Source organism: Camelus ferus, chromosome 12 (genome assembly GCF_009834535.1).
Source record: "Camelus ferus isolate YT-003-E chromosome 12, BCGSAC_Cfer_1.0, whole genome shotgun sequence".
Lineage (NCBI taxonomy): Eukaryota > Metazoa > Chordata > Mammalia > Artiodactyla > Camelidae > Camelus > Camelus ferus.
In genome coordinates, this window is record NC_045707.1 from 5,034,975 (window position 1) to 5,058,877 (window position 23,903).

At 36.2% G+C, this 23,903-nt stretch overlaps 1 protein-coding gene across 1 annotated transcript in view; it reads right to left on the bottom strand.

Moving 5' to 3' along the window:
• Positions 1 to 23,903, bottom strand: part of ENTHD1 (ENTH domain containing 1) — a 94,456-nt gene that overhangs the window by 63,990 nt on the left and 6,563 nt on the right. Inside the window, exon 2 of the mRNA XM_032492292.1 lies at positions 13,618 to 13,860. Within this exon, the coding sequence (XP_032348183.1) occupies positions 13,618 to 13,860 (243 nt within the window). The remainder of the gene's footprint in view (positions 1 to 13,617; positions 13,861 to 23,903) is intronic.

Consider the following 23,903-nt stretch of genomic DNA (forward strand, 5'->3'; position numbering starts at 1 on the left):
TAGAGAGAAGCTATAGATCTCAGTGAGCCTGTACCACTCAGATAATACCACAAAGCAGAACTGGCAAACCCTGTGATATTTCTCAGATGAGATATCAAACTGACATTCAAACTATCAGATATTAACAGTGCAACCGCACATTTTGGAATTGAAATGCTCCTTAAATTCTCAAGTTGTTCTGTTTATTATTTAGCATCTAATAGACATTGCTGCTACATATTGACAGTGTCCTTACAGGTGCAATTTAAGTAAACTAAGTCATTTACATAACAAAATTAATTTTAAAAATAAATGTATCAATTATAGAAAATATTCAGTGGGCTAATGAAGAATTGATAAGATTTAAACATCTCATAGTGATTAAATTTATACTCAGCTTTTGCAGAATCATGAGTTTGGAACCTTAACAATTTCACTTTCTTGGAGCAAACTTACAGAAAAGTTGCAAGACTAGTACAGAGAATTCACATATACTTTTCATCCAGATCCACCAACTGCTAACATTTTGTCCCATTTGCTTTATCATTCTTTCTTCATTTACATACATATAGTTGTCCTATATCTTAAATCTTGAGGCAAAGCCATTGCTGTAGGTTGGATTCCCCAGGAAACAGACTCCGAGACTCAGATTTGTGTGAGGGAGACTCATTAGGGAGTGCTCTCAGAAGTATCCATGACTAAAGAGGGCGGCAGGCCGGGGCCAAGGGAGAAACTGAGTCGTAATGTGTTTGCAACAGAGGTCTTGGCCAATCCTACTGGGAGCTTTGGGGCTGGAATGGCTCTTCACAGTTGTCCTACCTTGAAGCAAGGGGACTGGCCTACATCCACAAGTCACTGACAGCAGGTTCTCTTAGGGAGGGGGTGTGACCTTAGGCAAAGAGGCTTTCTTCAAATGTTGGAAATCTGAAGAGAAGGACTTAGCTGAGACCCCTCAGGCACCAACTCTCCCAGCAGCCGAGGGAGTAAGCGCATTTACCTTGAAGCAGGAATCTGGAAACACCACAGTATCTACTACAGACACCACCAGAATGCTTCTCTGTTGTTTCTCTGCTCCTGTTTATTCATGACAAATGCTTCAGAGGGACAGGAGACAGAATGTGAGTGCGGTAAATCTTTTCTGAAAGGTGTATTTCGACATTAGTGGGGAAAAGTATGTTTTTTTTAAAAAATGAAAACATGAAAAGGATAAAGAATAAGAAAGCAGAGATGTTTAAGCAGATGTTTAAAATTGAATTTGAAATAAGTAGATAAGGAAAAGTGAGAAAAAGCAAACTTCTGTTTCTGGAGATCTTAAAAAAGAAGTTGATTCAACACCCATTTATGATAAAAACTCTCGCCAAAGTGCGTATAGAGGGAACATATCTCAACATAATAAAAGCTATATATGACAAACCTATAGCCAGCATAGTACTCAACAGTGAAAAACTCAAAAGCTTCCCACTAAAATCTGGGACAAGACAAGGATGCCCACTATCACCACTCCTATTCAACATAGTCCTGGAAGTCCTAGCCACAGCAGTCAGGCAAGAGAAAGAAATAAAAGGGATCCAAATTGGAAAAGAAGAGCTAAAAGTGTCACTATATGCTGATGACATGTTACTATATATAGAAAACCCTAAAAGGTCCACACAAAAGCTACTAGAGCTGATTGAAGAACTCAGCAAGGTAGCAGGTTACAAAATTAATGTTCAAAAATCAGTTGCATTTCTTTACACTAACGATGAATCAACAGAAAAAGAAAGTAAAGAAACAATCCCCTTTAAAATAGCACCCAAAGTAATAAAATATCTGGGAATAAATCTAACCAAGGAGGTGAAAGAATTATACACAGAAAACTATAAACCATTGATGAAGGAAATTAAAGAAGACTTTAAAAAATGGAAAGATATTCCATGCTCTTGGATTGGAAGAATCAATATTGTTAAAATGGTCACACTGCCTAAGGCAATCTACAGATTTAATGCAGTCCCTATCAAATTACCCAGGACATATTTCACAGAACTAGAACAAATCATAATAAAATTTATATGGAACCATCAAAGACCTAGAATTGCCAAAGCATTACTGAAGAGAAAGAAAGAGGCTGGAGGAATAACTCTTCCAGACTTCAGACAATACTATAGAGCTACAGTCATCAAGACAGCATGGTATTGGTACCAAAACAGACATATAGACCAATGGAACAGAATAGAGAGCCCAGAAATGAACCCACAAACTTTTGGTCAACTCATCTTCGACAAAGGAGGCAAGAATATACAATGGAATAAAGACAGTCTCTTCAGCAAATGGTGTTGGGAAAACTGGACAGCAGCATGTAAAACAATGAAGCTAGAACACTCCCTTACACCATATACAAAAATCAACTCAAAATGGATTAAAGACTTAAACATAAGACAAGATACAATAAACCTCCTAGAGGAAAACATAGGCAAAACATTATCTGACACACATTTCAAAAATTTTCTCCTAGAAGAAATAAAAGCAAGAATAAACAAATGGGACCTAATGAAACTTACAAGCTTCTGCACAGCAAAGGAAACCAGAAGTAAAACAAGAAGAAAACCTACGGAATGGGAGAAAATTTTTGCAAAGGAAACCGACAAAGGCTTGATCTCCAGAATATATAAGCAGCTCATACGACTCAATAAGAAAAAAATAAACAACCCAATCCAAAAATGGGCAGAAGACCTAAACAAGCAATTCTCCAAGGAAGACATACAAATGATCAATAGGCACATGAAAAAATGCTCAATATCACTAATTATCAGAGAAATGCAAATCAAAACTACAATGAGGTATCACCTCACACCAGTCAGAATGGCCGTCATTCAAAAATCCACAAGTGACAAATGCTGGAGAGGCTGTGGAGAAAGGGGAACCCTCCTACAACGCTGGTGGGAATGCAGTTTGGTGCAGCCACTATGGAAAACAGGATGGAGATTCCTCAAAAGACTAGGAATAGACTTAGCATATGACCCAGGAATCCCACTCCTGGGCTTGTATCCAGAAGGAAATCTACTTCAGGATGACACCTGCACCCCAATGTTCATAGCAGCACTATTTACAATAGCCAAAACATGGAAACAGTCTAAATGTCCATCAACAGATGACTGGATAAAGAAGCTGTGGTATATTTATACAATGGAATACTACTCAGCCATAAAAAATGACAACATAATGCCATTTGCAGCAACATGGATGCTCCTGGACAATGTCATTCTAAGTGAAGTAAGCCAGAAAGAGAAAGAAAAATACCATATGAGATCGCTCATATGTAGAATCTAAAAAACAAAAACAAAAACAAACAAACAAACAAAAACAAAGCGTAAATACAGGACAGAAATAGACTCACAGACAGAGAATACAGACTTGTGGTTACCAGGGGTGGAGGGTGGGAAGGGATAGACTGGGATTTCAAAATTGTAGAATAGATAAACAAGATTATACTGTATAGCACAGGGAAATATACACAAAATGTTATGATAACTCACAGAGAAAAAAATGTGACAATGAGTGTGTATATGTCCATGAATGACTGAGAAATTGTGCTGAACACTGGAATTTGACACAACATTGTAAAATGATTATAAATCAATAAAAATGTTAAAAAAAAAAAAAGAAGTTGAGGTGGTGAGGGAGGGTATAAGTTCAGTGGCACTGTGCTCTGCAGGCACGAGGCCCTGGGTTCATTCTGCAGTACCTCCATTAAGAATAAATAAATAAAATTAATTACCCCTCCCAAAAAGAAACAACAACAACAACAACAACAAAAGGGAGTTGAGACAATTTTATCTCAGCATTTTGCTAACAATAGCACATAAAATATGATACTACTTAATAATAATGGCAAACAGGAAAACCCACAAACTATGTTAAATGCTCAGCTATAGGCACAGGAAGAACTAAACAGTCACCACGAAAGCAGGTCTAAATCTCCAGTTGCTGACTCCTGGTTTAGAGAGCAGAGTGAAACTGCAACACAGAATTTCCATCGCCAAATACTTCATGATATTTTTTTTTAAAAGGTCAGAACTAATCAAAAACTTTTACAACGCAATCTGACATGGAAATAGGTGTAATTAAAAGTAATTTTAAAAGGGGGAAAAAACACACAAAAATAACCAGTGGGCAAGAAAAGAAACAAAATCTAGGACATTCCTTCTCTTCCAAAGGTGTTATTGGCGAGTTGACGAGATTTTGAGGTTTCTCATCAATATCCTCATGTCTGGAAAAAGGGGGAACTGAATGGACAGTGCTTTTTTGCCCTCCTTATGACTGAGAAGAGGTGGAAACAGCTAAAGAAAAAAAAAATAGGTATAACAGAGTTAGTAAAAAAAGATGCTAACAAAAAATAAACAAATGGGACCTAATCAACTTACAAGCTTTTGCACAGCAAAGGAAACCATAACAAAATGAAAAGACAACCTACAGTCTACAAGAAGACATTTGCAAACAATGCGACTGACAAGGGCTTAATTTCAAAAATATACAAATAGCTCATATAGCTCAATAACAAAAAAAACCCCACCCAATCAAAAAGTGGGCAGAAGACCTAAACAGACATTCCTCCAAAGAAGACATACAAATGACCAACAGGCACATGAAAAGATGCTCAACATCGCTAGTTATTAGAGAAATTAAATCAAAACTACAATGAGGTATCACCTCACACTGGTCAGAATGGTCATCATCAAAAAGTCTACAAATAATACTAATAAACACCTTCAACTATTTTGGGGAATTTAAATTGGTGCAGACACTATGGAAAATAGTATGGAGGTTCTTTAAAAAACTAAAAATAGAGTTACCATATGATCCACTAATCCCACCCCTGAGCATACATCCAGAAAAGACAAAAACTCTAATTTGAAATAGATACATGCACCCCAATGTTCACAGAACATTATTTACAATAACCAAGACATGGCAGCAACCTAAATGTCCATTGACAGATGACTGGATAAAGAAGATGTGATGTATATGTATAAAATGGAACACTACTCAGCTATTAAAAGAATGAAATAATGCCATTTGAAGCAACATGGATGGAGCTAGAGATTATTACATTGAGTGAAGTCAGACAAAGACAAATATCATATGATATCACTTACATGTGGAATCTAAAAAGATATACAAATGAACTTATTTACAAAACAGAAAAAGACTCACTGACATTGAAAACAAACTTATGGTTTCCAAAGGGGAAAGGAGGGGAAAGGATAAATTAGGAGTTTGGGATAGGCCGATACAAACTACTATGTGTGCAATAGATAAACAATAAGGTCCTAGTGTATAGCACAGAGAACCATATTTAATATCTTGTAATAAACTATAATGGAAAGAATTTGAAAAGGAATAACTAACACAACACTGTAAATCAACTATACTTTAATTTTTTAAAAAAGATGCTGACAGTAATGAAAGTGAAAGCCATATGTTCACACTGAATTGGGTGAATGATCTGAAGGTGAGGGTATCTCCCCACCTGATTGGAACAAGGTACATTTCCCAACCTGACAGAATGAGCAGGACCTTGTATAAAGGACTCAGAAGATAGAGCAGAGTCCAGGGTCACTGAGGTTTATTCACACACTTCTGCCTATCACAATAGTCAAATTTATAAATATGTTTTAAAATAGTTTGTACTTTTTTATTATAAGAAATTCTTCCTTATCCCAATGTGAAGAAGATACTCTCCTAAATTCTTTTCTAAACATTTTGAATTTTTGTTTTTTTCACTTTTAAGTCCTTAATTCCTCTAGGATTTGTTTTTGTGCATGATATGAGGTAGAGACCTAATTCCATTTTTTTCAATATGATTAAATAATTGCCCTGGTATTACTTATTAAGCAGTTCATTCTCCCCCACCAATGTGACATGCCACCTCTGTCATACACTAAGGTAACACAGCGGCACAGTTGTGTTTTCAGGGCTCTGTAGTTTGTTCCATTGGCCCTGCGTCAATACCATGCTGCCATGATTACTATTGCTTTATTCTTGCCATCTAAAAAGGCAAGCCCCCCACTTTATTCTTTACAGGAATGTTTTAGGATATGCCTGACCTTTTGATTCTTTCAGATAAGCTTTGGAATCAGCCCATCAAATTCAACTTTAAAAATTCTTGTGGGATTTTGATTGTAATTGCACTGAATCAGTGATTCTCAACTGGGGGCAATTTTGGCCCGCAGCGGGCATCTGACAATGTCTGCAGACACTTTTGGCTCTCACAAAAGGAAGGGATGTGTGCTAACAGCATCTAGTGGGCAGAGCTCAGAAATAACGCTGAACACCCTCCCCTGCACAGAACAGCCCCAACCACAAAGAATCATCTGGCTTAAAACGTCAATAGTACCAAGCTTGAAAAACCCTCCACTAAATTCATGCAATTTTGAGACAACCATATTTACATTTTTTAGTATTTCAATAAACAATATATTTATAGCCAGTCATCTTACTAAACCTCTTATTATTTCTAATATGTCTGTAGACTTTTTCATGTTTTCTATATGAAAATCCTTTCATCTGCAAATAAATTTATTTATTCCATTTCAATACATATGTTTTTTATTTCTCTTACTTGTTTTATTGTCATGGCTAGAATCTCTAGTATAAAACTGAATGGAAAGAGAATGGGAACCTTTTCTTCTACCCGATTCTAAACAAAATACTTCCACATTCAAATGTACAGAAATTTTAAATTTACATTTTAAAAACTCAAACTAAATTGCATTTTTGCTAGAAATGTGGTCTGTGTGATACAAATTCTTTGAAATGTTAAGATTTTCTTTATAATACATATAATCAATTATAAAATCCATATTTTAAATAATGTTTTATTTAGTTGAATTATCAATTGAGAGAAAAATTTTAAATCATTTACTATAATGGAAGATGTTTCGATATCTTCCTGTAGTTCTACCAAGTTTTGCTTTATGTACTTTGAATTTATTGTATTGGTTAAATTCACATTTAGAAATATTATGTCTTCCTGGGGAATTAAACCTTTTATCATCCTCCTTAATAATGCTCTTGGCTTTAAATTCTACTTTCTATGGTACTAATATAGCTACACTAGCTTTCTTTAGTTAGTATATGCCTGGTTTATCTTTTTCCACCCACTTGCTTTAACCTTTATGTGAACTCCTGCTTGCAGCATACATCTGGATTTCTTCTTCCCCAATTTGATAATCTCTGCCTTTTAACAGATGAATTTTTAACTCACTGATATTTGTGATTATTAATATATTTGGATTTGTTTCTACCATTTTACTTTTTTATTTCCATTTGTCCCACTTTATCTATGCTTCTTGCCCTTTATAAAATTTTAAAAATTTTCATTCCATTTTTTCTTGCTACTTTGGAATTTATGCAGTCTACTTCTCTTAGCATTTACCCTTGAAAATTTATCATGCACATTTACCTTTTAAAAATTTAGAGTCAGATAATACTCTTATTCTCTCAAAAAATACAAGGACCTTAGAACACTATAAATCTGCAGACCCACTCCTGACTTACATCCCACGGCTACCCACTCTTCTAGTTGTCTTTTTTTAAAACTCAAAAGTTAGACAATACTGTTTTACACAGAATGTGTTTCTTTTATTTTATATACATGTTAACTATTTGTTAATCATTCCTTCTCCCATCTCCGACCACTCTTCTGGAATAATGTTCCTTCTTTTTGAAGTATACCCTTTAATTATTGGTTTTATGGTGGTAAATTCTTCAGTTTTTGTATTTATCGGTGAGTGATGATTTCACCCTCATCCTTGAATGACAGTTTTGCTGGGTACACAATTATAGGCTATTGTTTTCTCTCTGCACTGTGAAAATATTGTATCACAGTCATCTGGCCTCCACTGTAGCTGACGAGAAGACCTTGCGTATACTGGCATGGTAACTGTCATTCCTCTATACATGTATCCTCTATGTCTAAACATTGCTTCCATATATTCCACTTACATTGGACATAGCTTCTAGCTCACTAAATTTTTTTATTTCAACGGTATTTCTCATTTCTGTAAGTTCTCATTTTCAAATTCATATACTCATTCCTAATAATCTTTTTTTTAAAGTAAAGCCATCTTAATTTTTAAGAGTTTGATTCAGCCTAAGGGCCTAGGCTATGACAGACATAACTGACATTTGAATAATTGCATTAATTTAGAGAAGGGCAAATCTGGCTTTGACAGTTGTGCTTGTGTGTATTTTTTTAAGACTCTTTTTTTTTCAAGCCATTTTAGGTTTATAACAAAATGGAGAGGGAGGTACAGAAATCTCCCGTAAGCCTTCTGCCCCACACACAACCTCCTCCATTATCAACACTGTGATTATATCCTTTATTTATTTAAATATTTAAAAACATAGCTCTTGTACATTGTGCATCCAACCTTTCTAATGTCTACAATCTGTGGGGACTGAATATGTTCTTTACTAACTACTTTCTCCTGTGTTTGGTGCATGGACTGTGAGCTCATTGTCTTGACTTTAATTGATGGGAATCCTGTGGACCTAACCTGTGAATTGAGAAGGTTTTCTTCTTGCAGAGAGAACTACCTAGAATCACTTCAGCCCCTTCTTGAGTGTCTGGGTTCAGCACAGTAACCTCATACTTTCCTTCCCAATTCTCAAGGCAGCCCCAAAACTCATTTTCTTACCTACTAATAACTGCCCTTAAGCAACTCAACCACTACAATCACCTGCAGTGTCCCACAGGCACCAACTCGAAGTCACTTTTACCTGAGCTCATATGTCCTGTTCTTATTTTGTTTATTTCATTTAATAATTAATTCAAATGTTTGGAGGGGGAGATCCTTGGAGACTTCCCATACTCTAGTGAAGCCAGAAATGTCTCAAATAGTGAGTGTATCGTTTCCAGTCTTTGGTTATTGTGCAATAAACGGGTTTCTTGGAGCTCCTAGTAACTGTTATTGCCAGAAGTAGACTTGAAATATTTTTAGTAAAATATAACATCGAGTACAATAACATTTTTATAATAACATTTTCTCTCTAGTTATTCATCTTTATACATATATAAATGGATGGATAAAAGGTGCCTAGAATTCATGTTAATTTGATATTAATTATGACTACTTTTGAGTGATGGGATTGGAAGTGATTAATTACAATGGGCCTGTATTTTTGCTTTACAAGAATAGAGTGATTTTTCTGAAACAAAAACAAAAGAAGAAAAATAAGCAGACTAGAAGAAAATATTCTAAGATGTTAATAATGGTAGACCTAGGGTGGTAGAAATATAAGTTATTGTTATTTTCTCTTTTGTACACTTGTTTATTTTCTAATTTTTAAAAAAATCACTGCTTGACATTCATCAAGGTAAATGTTTTAGTGGCAACCACCACTTGTACCATAAGTCCTGCCACTGAGACTGTATGTGATAAGGCACCCAGGTCTGCCTCCACATCGCCTCTCTGTCCGTACAAAGTTCATTGTGGGACGTAATACCAACATTGGTGTTTTTGCTCATAAAAGTATGACAACTACTTTGAAGTTTAACTTTTGGTCCAATGGGAATTATATACAATTTTTAGGGAAATATTTCCGTGATGTAGAGTTGCATTACATTTAATACAGACCAGAGTAATCCTTCTCTAATACAGGTAAAGTTCCTCTGCAAAGAATAATACCACTGAAGAGCTCTTCATGGAAGACTGGATGATCAACGAGGTAATGCTTCGCTGGTCTAGTTGTAAGCAACGTCTATGGTGACGGTTTTTATAATGATTACCTCCAAGGAAGGGACCTAACTTTGATGCTTATAGCTCAGAGAAGCTGAGTTATCACTGTGCTTTATATAGTTTTCTGTCTTGCCATCAAGCAGCAATCATCCTTCAGCTCATCTCTGCCTTCAAACAACAAAATCAGCTAAATGAAAACTATCCAACCTATCTACCAGAATTAAAACTTGGGGAAAGCATCCAGGAATAGGAAAAAAGGAGTAGAAGTAGTGATGTGTGTATAACACCTTCTCTAGAGTACCTTTTCCCCTTGCTAATTCACCGCAAAGAGTGACACACAGCTGTTTCAGCTCTAGATCTTAAAGCCTGGGAATCAGATTCCTAGCAAAGCATTCAGTTTTACATCTCATTATAACTAAATAATTTAGAAGCGTCTTTAAATTCCTTCTGATGGAAATTTACCTGTATGATACCATTACTTGCCTCCTTTTTTTTCTAACTCAATTGTAAGAGTCATTTTCAATTTCTCTCTTTTTTCTCCAATATATCGACTCACTCCATTTCCTCTCTCTATTCTATCTTTAAACATTATCTTTCCTTCATTTCAATAACCCTAGAGCAGGTCCTGGATGCCTGGATTGAAACAACTATCTCTTATAAAGCTTCCCTCCAATTTGTATATCCTTCATTTCTACAGAAAGTAGTAAGAATTATCTTCCACCAACAGCTGTTTTCAGTAATAAGAAAGCTAAGTTCTGTGACTAAGCTAAACATCCCTTCTGTTCTCCAAGGCCTACAATGGTTCCTAGTTGCTAGTCGTATCAAATTGACATTTCCAAATACTGTTCATTATCTCCTTTTATAAATTGTGCTGAGTACTCTTAACTATCTGCCCACATTTTTCTACATATTAGAATTTATATTCTCTATTCCATTTAAACTGACAACCATGTATTACCATGATTAATTCACTTCTTGTATTCTTTCCCAGTATGGTAGGACTATTGTTGTCCCCTATATTTAGTCTCTCCTTCTTCCTTAATGATAGATTCTCTTTCATCTGGACATATGCCTGTCTAGTATAAAGACTACATTTCTCAGCCTCTCTTGAAGCTAGGAATGTCCATGTAACTAAGTGCTAAACAACAGTATATAAACCAAAATGTTACAGGCAACTTCCATAAATGTCCTTAAAGGGAAAAGGCATTCATATTTTCAACCCTTCCTCCTTCCTATTGGCTAGAAGGCAGATGTGACGGCTGGAATCAAGCAGCCATATTGGACCATAAAGTGGAACTTACATGCTGAGTTTAGTGGTGCAACAAGACAGAAAGAGCCCTGACATCATGGAGAGCCACATCAGTCCAATAATACCTGGTTCTGGATTATTTTTAGAAGAGAGAAATTTCTATTATTTTTACACTACTAACAGTTTTGTGGCCCTAATACTATCACTTGTGGGCACACCTAATTTTGACTGATCCACCCATCTCCAAGTTTTCATTTGCTACTTGTCCTGTCCCATTAATAACAACCCCTAATAAATTTTCTTATCTTCTCCCCACCCAACCAAATTGTAAGTTTTCTTTTTTCCTTTAAAATAGTTTCAGATTCAAATACCTAAATAGATATGGTTAATATTGCTAAGCTTACTTAATCCAATTTCTCTTTTTCGAACACAAACACATCTATACAACTACTGTGTATGTGTACTATATACAGTGATGGGTAAATGGGATTTTTAAATAATGTAACAGATTTTTAACAAATTTACTACAGCTTTTATATCCAAATGTTCACTATTCACTTTAGTACTCTTACTACAGATTCACTTCAGCGATGTCATCATTCACCAAAACTCTTTTTGAACATAGTGTTTTGAAACAGACTGAAAGTCCATCACTAGATACAACCTCTGTGAGAGCAGAAATAAACCCAATTTGCTTACCAGGCCTAGAGCAGTGTCTGGCATATAGTAAGTACGTATTCAACACACATTTGTGGTATGAAAAAAAGTTAACTGTACTAAAACTTCATTTGCAGGTAGATTGATTTTTTTAAATATTCAAAAGTCATTCAGAGCTTAGTCCAGTGAATAAGAAGTGTCATAAATCTGGGAAGCATCATTTTGGGCTTAAAAAAAAGCAGTGACTAAAAAGCAATAAACTAGATTTTCTCATATGAACCATAAAAATGGCTCAGCATTGAGCTAGTTCTGCAGCAATGCAGGGACACATTTCCTAAGCCATGGTTGGTTACACCAAGCCGGTTCCAGTTTCAGAGCACTGCGCCTGCTGGTCCCTCTGCCAGAACACCCCCGACAGACCTGGATTGTTCCCTTACTTCATTTAAGTCTCTGTTTAAATATCAGCCTCCTCCAAAAGGCCTTCCGTCACTACTTGACCTAAAATAAAGCCATCCCTGTCACTCTCTGTCCTGTCACCACTTTCCCTTCCTTTACAGGACTTGACATTATCTGACATAATATTTTATATCTATTTTGTTTATGTGTATTTAACAATCTATCTCTGTCACTAGAATATTTGCTTCATGATGAAAGGGACTTTGTTTTATTCACTGCTGTAACTCCAAATTTCTGCTAGATAGCCAAATTTCAAATTATAAAGTTAGTAAATACGTTTATAATGAAAGAAAAGAAGAGGAAAAGCAATGGTGGAAGAAAAAGAAAGGTAACAGAAGTAGCAAAAGGGGTGAAGAAACTCTAGGTGAGTCATAATGAGTTATTTTACTCCGTTACTTATTTTTAGCATCAGTTTGAATTTAAGGCTTCTCTAAGAAAATCTTCAGAATATGTCTGTCTCTTTTGGAGATTTGTTTCAAAGTACTGGGTAGCCTAAAGAAAGAGGTTCCACTACTTCTAGAAGCATTTGGTTGGTATTTACTATTATAATTGCAATGCCCACCTTTTACTGTCTTTCCATCACCCCTATCCACACAAATACAAATTGAGTGAACATCTGAGATCTCTCAACTGAGTCAGAGTAGTACATTAATGATTTTTAGCAGGATTGGTTTGTGTTGGCATTACTATCAGCATTTTTAAATTTCCAAACTTTACTGACATTTAGAATATCTCTCTTTCAAGATCTTACTTAACAGAGTTACACAATAAAGCCAGGAGGCAAGTCTCTGAAAATGCTTCTAACTCTCTGTTCCTCCTACTCTGCCCCTCACATGCGGCACAAAGTTCAGCTCCTTTCACGGGATAGTTACCTAAGTCACATTTCACTAATGTTTTTGTTTCCTCAAACTGTCCATTCCTTGCACACAATTTATCAACAAGGTTTGTACTAAAGAAGTCAGAGCAAAATGACATTCCTTTATGTTTTAATAAATTCAGTAGAAACGCTAACTGTATTTTCCTGCTGATTTCTATTATAACGTTATAAATAAATGCCTTTTCTTTAAGTTCAGCAGTCCAGGTTTAAAGTTTTAGGCAAAGGAAAGGGTTATATAACACAAGGTATTGTCCTAGAAGAGTTTCAGAATTTTGAGGCTCATTTTTTAAAATGTCAATTTCTTGATTTGGAGGATCAGATAGTGCAAATGCACACACACCCAGACCCCTAGCCTCAGAAAACAGTTCTCCTTCACTCTCCAGTATGGTGAACATCTTAAAACTGAATCATGATGTCAAATAGGGTAGTCACTAGTGTAATACCTTCAAAGCTCAAAAACACCTTATTTGAATCCCAGATAACTGCATTCAGAAAACAGTCATAAAATTTTCTACTGAATGGTATTCTTCATCTTTGTTCTCTATAGTATGATATCTAATATAATAATAGTAGTACTAATACAGTATTAATACTTCAATACATAAACCTAATGTTTTATAATTTTTAGTTGTTCTTAAATAATACCTATTGCATTTTAGTCCAAAGCCCATTATACGCACTTTTATTATGTAGCCTTGCAACCTTAAGAAGCTTACACTTCTTCTCTGAAGCAGGAATTTCTGATGTGGGGGCAGAAGCACATGCTGTTGGTGAGTTACCCGCACCAGGTAATCCTTTAGGAAAGGTCACAGAGTAGGAGGTACGCCATCTAGTCCGACATGCTACTTCCCTCTCTCTATGCAGCAACCGTTCATCCATCAGCAATGTTATGACTTGCTTAGACTTCTCCCGGATATAATAACCTGAAAAATACATTAATTTGCTTAAAAAAGAAAATATTAATTAAGGCTACCATTAGTTTTATTTTAAGGAAAATTAGGGAAAAATGAAAATGTAAGCAAAGCGAAAAAACCTCTAGCAAACATAGAAAAACCTGTGTCATTAGAATTTTCCATAACTATTCCTTTTCTTATGCTTTAAGAAGAAATATATGATGAAATCGTATCATATATTGGCATTACATTTTTCACCTTAAGTATGCTATTGGATTTTCCTTTGAAAGTAATACATATTCTGCAATAAATCAAACAATATAGGCATACAAAGGAATGAATCAGATCCAGATGTACTGACCTAGATGTATGACAATGACATATGGCTAAAGAGTTAAAGTAATTGCATAGTATCATTCAAATTTGTAAAGCATAAGGAAAATAAACCATTATATATGCATATAGAAGAGAGTAGCAGATAGAGAAAGACAAAGATGGATGGATGATGGGTGATGGATGGGCAGGCATCCATTGTTTATATCTGCTTCCTTAGAGAAATACAATTAGGTAGAACAAGAGAGGGGAGGGCAACTGGGTTTTCTTTGACAAAACATCCTACCAAAATAACGTGAGGCCATTAATACAGTACCAGAGGACAGACTAAGACCAGAATTCTAACAGTGCTGCTGCCCTTAACCATCTGGGTGACTCTGAGCCAGTTAGGTGGTCGTCTGAGCATGAGTCTCCTACCTGAAAATCGTCTATCTGTTCAATTTAATTCACAGATATAAATTGAAATATATGGTATTACTAGTACTGTTCTCAGCCATCTCCATGAGAAATTATAAAGGAAACACTTACTTCTCCATATCTTGGGACCAACCCATATTAACATCTCATGTCTTCCCAAGCCTTCTTCCAGAAGTAAACTGAACAGTCCCTAAACATCCACTACTATGCTCATTGTGAGCTCCAAGTATGATGAATTAGTGTTAATGTTTCTAACTATAATTTACCACTATTGGAAGTTATGAGAAATAGTCAAATTCAGGGTATATTTAGATGACAGGGGCCAACAATGATCTTTAACTGCTGGTCATTTCATTAAGGAGTGATATGCACAGTGTCAGAAACCTTTACTCAAGGTGTCATCTTTCCCAAGATTATTTTATATAATCTCACTTCTTAGTTGTTTCTTCCTTCCAAACTTCTTTGCTAACCGCTGCAAACTGCATGATTCTCAATATCCTTAATTTCCTCTAATTAGCTTACAGTCTTTAACCAAAAAATCCAACAGTGTTTAGGGTTACCACTCAGTGTTGCATGATAGAAGCCTGCTGTGACTGTCAATCCTTGGGGACAACAAGCCAGACACTACTTCCCCAGATAAGTAACATAGCTTGATCTGGAGGAGGGAAGTGAAAAACTTGTTTTCCCATTCTCAGCTTCACAAATTCATCTCCTTCCACTTTCTCCCTCCCTCCGTCTACTCCAGCCACCCTGGCTGCCTTTATTCTCCAATCTCACCACACTATTTATCTCCTTAGAGCTATATGCTGGCTGTTGTTTCTGCCAGGGACTCTTTGCATGGCTAGACCCCTGATTCATTCAGGTATTTACTCAGATGTCATCTCCTCAGAGAAGCTCTCCTTCTGCCCACCCTCTCTAAAAGAGCCCACCCTCAGCACTCTCTATTCCCTCATCCTGCTTTATTTTTCAACTTGGCATTGATCACTACCTAATATTATATTATATGGTTATCTGTTTTCTTATTTATTATTTGCTTCCTCACCTAGAATACAAGATCTATGAGGGCAGAGACTCTTCAGTGTCTAGAAGAGTGATTAGCACATAGTAAATGCTCAATAAATACTTACTGAGTGGATGAATCAATAAAGGAGCAAATTACCAAAAAGTCTCAATTTTCTCCTTGACATAGAGCAAATCAAGTCAGACGGGTGAAAAATACTGATTGCCAATTTACAACTTAACTGCCTGAGAAAGTTGCTTGGCCTGAAATAATTTCTTGCAACATACCTAATTAGAAAAGGTTAGAACTAGAAATTATGGGAGAGATATGGACTACTCTACTTGGAGTCTGCATGGGTTTGTGGGATTTGAGGACAGCAGCAACAGTTCAAAGGGACTAGCAGGCACATCAAGCAGAAAGCCAGCCACAGGGATGAAGGACTTCTCCCTGAAGCATCAGGGCTCCTCCCCGAGGTAGCAGTCTGCGGTGTCAGGAAGGTCAGGCCACAGCAGTTTACAGAAAATAGGGAAGGAATCACCCAGAAATGAACTTCCCACTCAAGGCTGCCCACTGCCCTGGTTACCTCCCCACCATCCTTGAGATACTGGAGAGTAGGAACCTGGTTGTTCTAAAGCATCAAAATTGAAAGTAAAGAAGTCCAAGAACCCAATAAACTTGCTTGAAGGATGTGATAAATAATAATAGTAATAAGATGGCAACTACTCACTTCTGCCTATACATTTCTGAAAAGAAGAGAGTAAGTGCATAGCACTGAAGTAGAATAGTACTGATAACAGAATAAACTCAGGCAGCAGTTTCTTCGTGTTTGAAAAAAGGAGGGATGGGGAAAGGGGTTGGGAAGGGTGAGAGGGACACAGAGAGAGGGAAGGAGAAAACAGACGCTCTGAAATAAGAAATTAAACTATGCAACAGATCAATATCCAAAGATATTATATAAAACACATCAAGATGAAAAGCCTGCTAGTTGAGGTGAAGGTTAAAATAAAATTAAGTTATATACTATTTAATTGGGAATCTTTTGGTTTTAAGTGACAGAAACTCAATGTGAACTGGCCATGAGAAAGCCAGTGGTTGCAACTGGGCCTCAGATACAAACAAAGCAGAGACTGGAAAACTGCCAGGACTCTCCCTTGCCCCTCCCTGCTTCCCTCTGTGTAATGCCTTTATTTTCTCCTCTTGTAAGTTGACTTCTTCCATTTGGATGTGGATATGACCACAGACAGCTCCAGATTCATACCTCACACTCTGCCACCTAAGAAATCTCCCTCTTCATTTATTCAAATTTAAAAAATCCAGAAGAATGACTCTGATTGGCGCAGCTTGAAAGTCATATACCCATCACTATGGCCAGAGGGCTGATGCTACCACTGGCAACCCCTAGAAAGACACAGGAGAGGGAGGGGAGGATCAACAGGATAGAAAAATGAACAAGTAAAAAGCTAACCTGAGTAATCTGCCCAAACTCAAGGCAAAGGACAAGGACATACAAATCACTAGATCAACTATGCAACCAATTCCCAAAGATACTAACTTACAAAGTCATTTCATCATTTCTTAAACACTTACATTTCAGGAAATGTTCTAAGTAGCAGGGGCACAGGTGAGGAAAAAAGAGACAAGGTCATTAAAGAAGATAATTTTAGGTAAAAATTAATGCTCTAAAGGAAATAAAGAGGAGGGACATGCTAAACATCAGTTTAGGGTGCAGTCAAGGAAAGTCTTACCGCAGAAGTAACATAGCAGCTGAGTCTTAGGCAGCATGAAGAAGCCAGCTGTGCAGACATACAGGCAGAGAGCGCCTGGCAGAGGGAACAGCCCGGATTTCACTGTTTCAGGAAAGCCTTCTGCTGAGATAACAGCCTGCTTCCCGTCTCGCCCTGCACATACATTAGGACCTCGCTTTCACACACTCTCAGAGCACTTACCTTGCCTTTCATAGGATTCCCACAGTATCTGCCTATGTGATAAATGTCTTTTTCCTCCATTAGAGTGTAACACCCATGAAGGCCAGAACTGTACTTGTTTGCTTTAGAGATGCTTAAGAAATGTTTGTTAATATGCTGAGGAAAAATTTCCTCAATGAAGGAGAGGGATCTATATAAATTTACAACTGAACATCATGTAAAGAGATTTGGAAATATGGTAAATTCAAAGACACTGGGTGCCCCAGCAAGAAAGACACATACCAGACTTAAAAAAACAAATAAAACATGTACTAGGCTTCAAACGGTTGTTATAAAACATCTCAATACTCCTCTCTCCATTCTTGACTCATTGACCTACCAAAATCTACTTTTCTTCTTACGTTCCTTTCTTAGTGAGTTTTTCTTCCATTCTAAGCCAGAAATATGAACATTCACCTCCCCAAACTCAGTCATTCATGTCTATTGATTGTACCTACTAAATATCTAATTCCATTCTCTCCTCTCCATTCCCCTTAGTTCAGGCCTGTGGTGTTCTAAATTATTTACTTATCAGATGTCTCCTTTCCAATCGACCCTCCACAATGCCTTCAGGTGGGGATGGGGTAGAGTGGAGAGGAACAGCAGAAGAATCCCAAACAGCATATCTGTTCAAATTATTTTCATAAAAACCTTCAGTCAAGTTGGCACAGTAAGTTCATGCTTCAAAGCAGCCCTCTGCTCTGTTCCAAATACACAGCAATAACAGATACCGTCAGTTCTCAGAAAAAAAATAAAAACCTCCACAACCAGAAACATAGGGAAAATGAAAAAGCAGTGAGCAGGACTGCAGTCACAGGGCTGCCGGGCTCTTAATCTGGCGGCCAGGAGTTCAGTCCCTCAGGTGTTAGGGAACAAGAGCTGGTCTCACTCTTTGATGTTAGGGGTATCCATGTTTGCAAGAGAAGGCTGGGAAGAAAAGAAAAATTAAAAAAGCCATTAATTGCTTACTGGCTATAACTTAGTTGTAGCTCTGGGTCTAGAAGCAAGAGGGCACAATACATCCTTAAGGCCTGGAACTAAACTAAGCCACTTGCTGGCTCAGCGCCTGGATCGATGACACCCTAGTATTATCACAGGGCAGGACTCCTGAGCTACCTTTATAAGGCTGGACTGGAGGTGAAAACTGAAAAATCAATATAAAGGGAAGAATGAACATGGGTAGCTGGGGAAGAACCTCTCACTCAAAATAAACCCCAAAACTAAAATTACAAAATAGATTTTTAAAAATCTTAAAATGGCCAATAAATGCAGCAATTCAAACAAATTCACTCCAAAAGAAATCAGCGTTCTATAGGATTCTATAGAATCTTCTATAAATCAATATTCTATATTGTCACAGATTTAAAATCTAATAACAAAGACTTTAAAATAAATATGATTAAAACAGATTAACACAGGCATTACAGCCACAACAAGGAATATGAAATTATAAAACAAAACAAAAACAGGCAGAAATGAAACAAGAACAGATGGATATGAAAAGAACCAATTTAAAGTCCTAGAAATGAAAATTATAGTCACCGGGATTAAAAGAGAAAACCCTCAACAGCCAAGGCAAACTCCAGAATCTAACAGTTGAAGAGAGAACTGACAATTAAAGAGTACTACTAAGGAATTTTTCCAGAACACAGCACAGAGAGGCAACAAGATTAAAAAGATTAACCAAAAGTCATAAAGGACAGATTGCAGTATTCTTAGAAGAAGAATATTCACTTAGAAGAAGTTTCAAAAGAAAATTACAATAATCATGATAAAAGCAATATTCAGAAAGACAAGAACTGGGAATTTTACAGAGAAGATATAGAATCCTCTTACCAAAAATGATCTCCAAACACTAAGCAGAAGAAATGAAAATAAAATTATACCTAGAAAAAAAAGTAGAAAACCAGAACTTACAGGATAAAGAGAAACTCTGAAGGCTACCACCAATCCCTTCTCTGAGCCTACAAGAGCCCACTAGCCACTCAGTCAGCAAACATTTACTCGACACCTACACAAACCAAGTGAAGACACAGAGATACAAATACAGTAATCTCAGCCCTCCAAACACCCCCAGGCCAGCGAGGGGACCGACATGTAGTAAGTCATTACAGCAGAGTGATGCGCACTGCAACAGACGTGCACGGACGAGGTGACAAGGTGCTGCGGATGGGCAGAAGCTGCGAGACTCCACAGGGCAGCAGGAGGACCTTCTAGAGAATATTCACACTGAGCTTTAGCTTCATTTGAACTTGAATATGCACTGCAGGAAATAATGAAAGTAAAAATACGCCAGTGACTAATATTTTTAGCTAACATTGATTAATGACTTACTATGTGCCTGACTTTCAGACATTATCTCCAGTCTTCACAACAACCCTGAGAGTTTATGAACTAAGTCTACTTTACTGATGAGAAAAGAAAGTTTAGGGTGAGTAAGAAAGTTTCCCATAGTCATAAGTTAATAAACTAGAAAGTAGAGATTAGCGCTATAAATAACAAAATATAGACTTTAATTTCTATGGCTTTCGTATGCAACGTAATCAATTTTATTTGATGAGAACCTTGAGCAGAGAATGATTCTGCTGAAACAGCACTGAAGTGCTAACCTGTTACTGTCCCCTTTGTGTTACTGTCCTCTGTTGGCTATCTGAGTACAATAAACAAAGAGCAGGAAGGCTGGCTGGACCAGCACATTTATTTATATAAATTCATGATTTGCTTCTTGCTATTATGATTATTAGTATGACTATAGTTGCTGAAAGGAACAAAAGGCAATCCAAAATATTCAACTGAGTATAAAGGTTTTGTTTAAACTCAGTAATAAAGCTTTTAACAATAAAAGAACAGGCTTATGATGACCCAAAGTCTACAATATGTTTGCTTAAGGAAATCCACTTGTTGATCAAGAGTATAAAAATGTTTGTTACAGGAAATCACATTTGCTCACGTAAGCTATAAATGAACTCAGTAGCCTTGTGTTAAGTAAGCCATCTCTGTAGATGAGCACATCTACACTGCAGTAACTAATCAAGCCACCACCACCTATCAGGGGAGTTCAATGGTTAGAGAATTTTGACTACTACTGTCTGACACCTGTAGAAAAAAATTAAGTCCACTGCACTGTGACACTTGATTTCTTCCCGCAGTGCTTAGCCACTACATCGTATAGCCTGGGAACTGTCTGCCTCACGCATCCCACACCCAAGCACACTTTTAAGAAACGTAACACCTCCAAATTTTAGTTTTTTGGCTTTTAGAGCCTTCACAAGCTAACTAAGATCTAAATTTGTTATTTTTTTTTTACATTGAAATGTTTTCTTTTTCTTGAACTTACTCTTTCCAGGTAGCTTGTCTGTGTTCAATTCATTAGTTGTCTTGAAAAGAAAATCTGAGTCATTCCTTTTTTCTCCTACTTGCCCAGGCTCCTTCTTTCTCCAAGCCCAAATACCTGGGTTTTTCTCCCCTCTTAGAAGAACCTGAGCTCAAAAGACAAACTCCCTCTCAAAAAAAGTTGATTTTAATAATTTTTAAGCTAACATAAATATAAATAAATGTATTACATCTTCCAGAGTATTTACCTTTCACATTTTAATTTGTACCTCATAACTATGGCTTAAAAGGCTTTTAGTTCTTACTCCAAGATGACGAATTTAGTGAGCAATGACTGGACGAGTGGTAAGGGCCCATCCTCAAGTTTTGAAGGACACACAGAGAAGCAGCCTATACAAAATCAGCCATCAATATAAATGTGCACTATCTAATTTCCTAAGTTGGATAACCGATAATGATAGTAAAGAACTAAAATGGCAGTAATGTCACTAATAGCATGCTACTTCTAGTTAAATAGCTTAACGTAACTTTTTAACAACACTGAAAGTTTGTCTTTTAAAATGTACCTTCTTAAAAGCTCCACCTTTAACTTAAATGTATGTGTGTAATAATATATATTTACATTGTATAAATGTAAAATGGCCCATTTAAATGAAATTAACTGCAATTTCATGACTTACCTAATTGAGAATAAAATAGTACATAAAGCTATAAATATGCACACATTTCCGAGAACCTGAATTAGTTTTCTTAAAAAAAAATACCATAATTTGTTTAAATAATTATTTGTAGTATGAAACATTCAACTGGGTATTTTTCAGACAATTTTAATTAAGTTTGTTCTGGTAATTCAGTGAAACTTTGTTACAATATTTTTAAGAACTCTTTAAAAATTGAGAGGCTGTAGCCTAATGATAGAATAGGACTAAATAATATTAGGATATATACATTTGAATCATGTTCATCCATTAATTAGCTGTGCAACCTTACCTAAATAACTTAATGTGTCTGAGTGTTAACTCATCATCTTTGTAAGAGAGATAATACATATCCTTTGTTCCTCATGAGATGTTGTAAGGATCAAATAAGATACCATACATGGAAATGCTCTATTATTAAAATCTAAAAATGCTCAAACTAGACACCATATAAGAAAGAAAGAACTTTACCTCTACCTCACAATATGCCCCAAAATTAATTCTAGATCATAGACCTAGCTAAAACTATAAAATGTCTAGAAGAAAACATAGGGGAACACCTTCATGGCCTTGGAGTAGGCAAGTTTCTTAGACAAGGCACAAAAGACATTACCCATAAAAGAAAAAAACAAACTGGACTTCATCAAAAGACATCAGGAAAGTGAAAAGAAAAACCACAAACTTGGAGAAAATATCTATAGTACGTATTTCTGACAAAGGATAAAGAACTCCTAAAAATCAATGATAAAAAGACCAAAAAAAAATTTTTTTAATAGGCAAAACACTTGAATAGGCAAAAGATGTGCATAGTGCCAAAATCATATCAAAAGTGCTCAGCAACTTTTCAGGAAAATACAAATTGAAACAATACTATATAATCATCAGAATGGTTAAATGTTAAAAATAACAATACCTAAGTATTGACAAAGATGTAGAACAACAAACTCTCAAACACTGATGGCGGGAGTATAAAATAGTAAAACCATCTTAGAAAACTTTAGTTAAATACATACTTGCCCAATGACTCAGAAATTCCACTCCTGAGTACATGTCCAAGAGAACTGAATATTTATGGTCACAAAATGACTTACACAAGAATGTTCATAACAGCCAAGAACTACACATGATCCAAATATCCATCAACAGAAGACATAGTCATATGATGGAATATTAACTTGGTAATAAACAGGAATGATACTACTGATAGAAGCAACAACATGGATAAGTCTCAAAAATATTATGTTGAGAGAAAGGAGCCAGAAACAAAAGAATACATACTGTATGCTTCCATTTATATGAATTTCAAGAACAAATGAGACTAATCTATATGGTGAGAGAAATCAGAATAGTAGTTACCTCTGGGGAGGAGGGAGGACTGACTGGAAAGGAGAATAAAGGAACTTTCTCAGATGATGGAAATGTTCTTTATCTTGAATGGGTGATGGTTACGTTTATCAACATTCATCAAACTTTACATTTAAGATCTATGCATTTTATAGCATACAAATTATATCTCAATAAAGCACTGTTAGCATTAAAAATTTATTTTTAAAAGTAATTTGTAGTAAAGAAGTAGAAAATTTTGTTATTAAAGGAGTCAATTCTGACACTTATATTTCTTATACTCCTAAAAGAAAGTCAATTGCTATAAAGTTGGTTAAGTATAAAAATATTAAGGTATTAATCACCCACTCTTCAAATACCTATTGAATGATCCTACTTCCAGGCAATGTATTAAGGGACACTAGGGACACTGTTCTCACCTTTAAGAAATTCAAGTTTTGCAGGGATACAGAGAGGGATACCAGTACGCTTTGACAGAGGTACATAGATACTGTGGACATAAGGAGAGAATGTTACACTCTACCTGAGAATGTCAAGGACATTCAGGACCCTGAATCATTTACGGGAATATAGTGCCTTTTCTAACAAGTTTGAGCCTTACCAGTAATGGGCCCTAACCCTAAAATAAGAGACTGGCCCAGCCATGTCAACACTGTCCAGCTATTTGCCCATATTAGGTATACTTGAGTGAAGAATTTTTAAGCCACAAAAGCACAAGTAAAGAATATAAGTTATACATTTCTCATACCATCTTCGACCTAAATAACTCTGAAATAGATGCAAAAAAAAGGATAAATTTCTCATCTCCTGTCCCAGATTAGTGAACAGAGCTAGTTCAGTTCTCAGGCCCTTCCTAACTGTTCCATTCTGCTATATGTAACCAAAAACAGACATATGGATCAATGGAACAGAATAGAAAGCCCAGAAATAAACCAATAGACCTATGGCCAATTAACCTACAACAAAGGAGGCAAGAATATACAA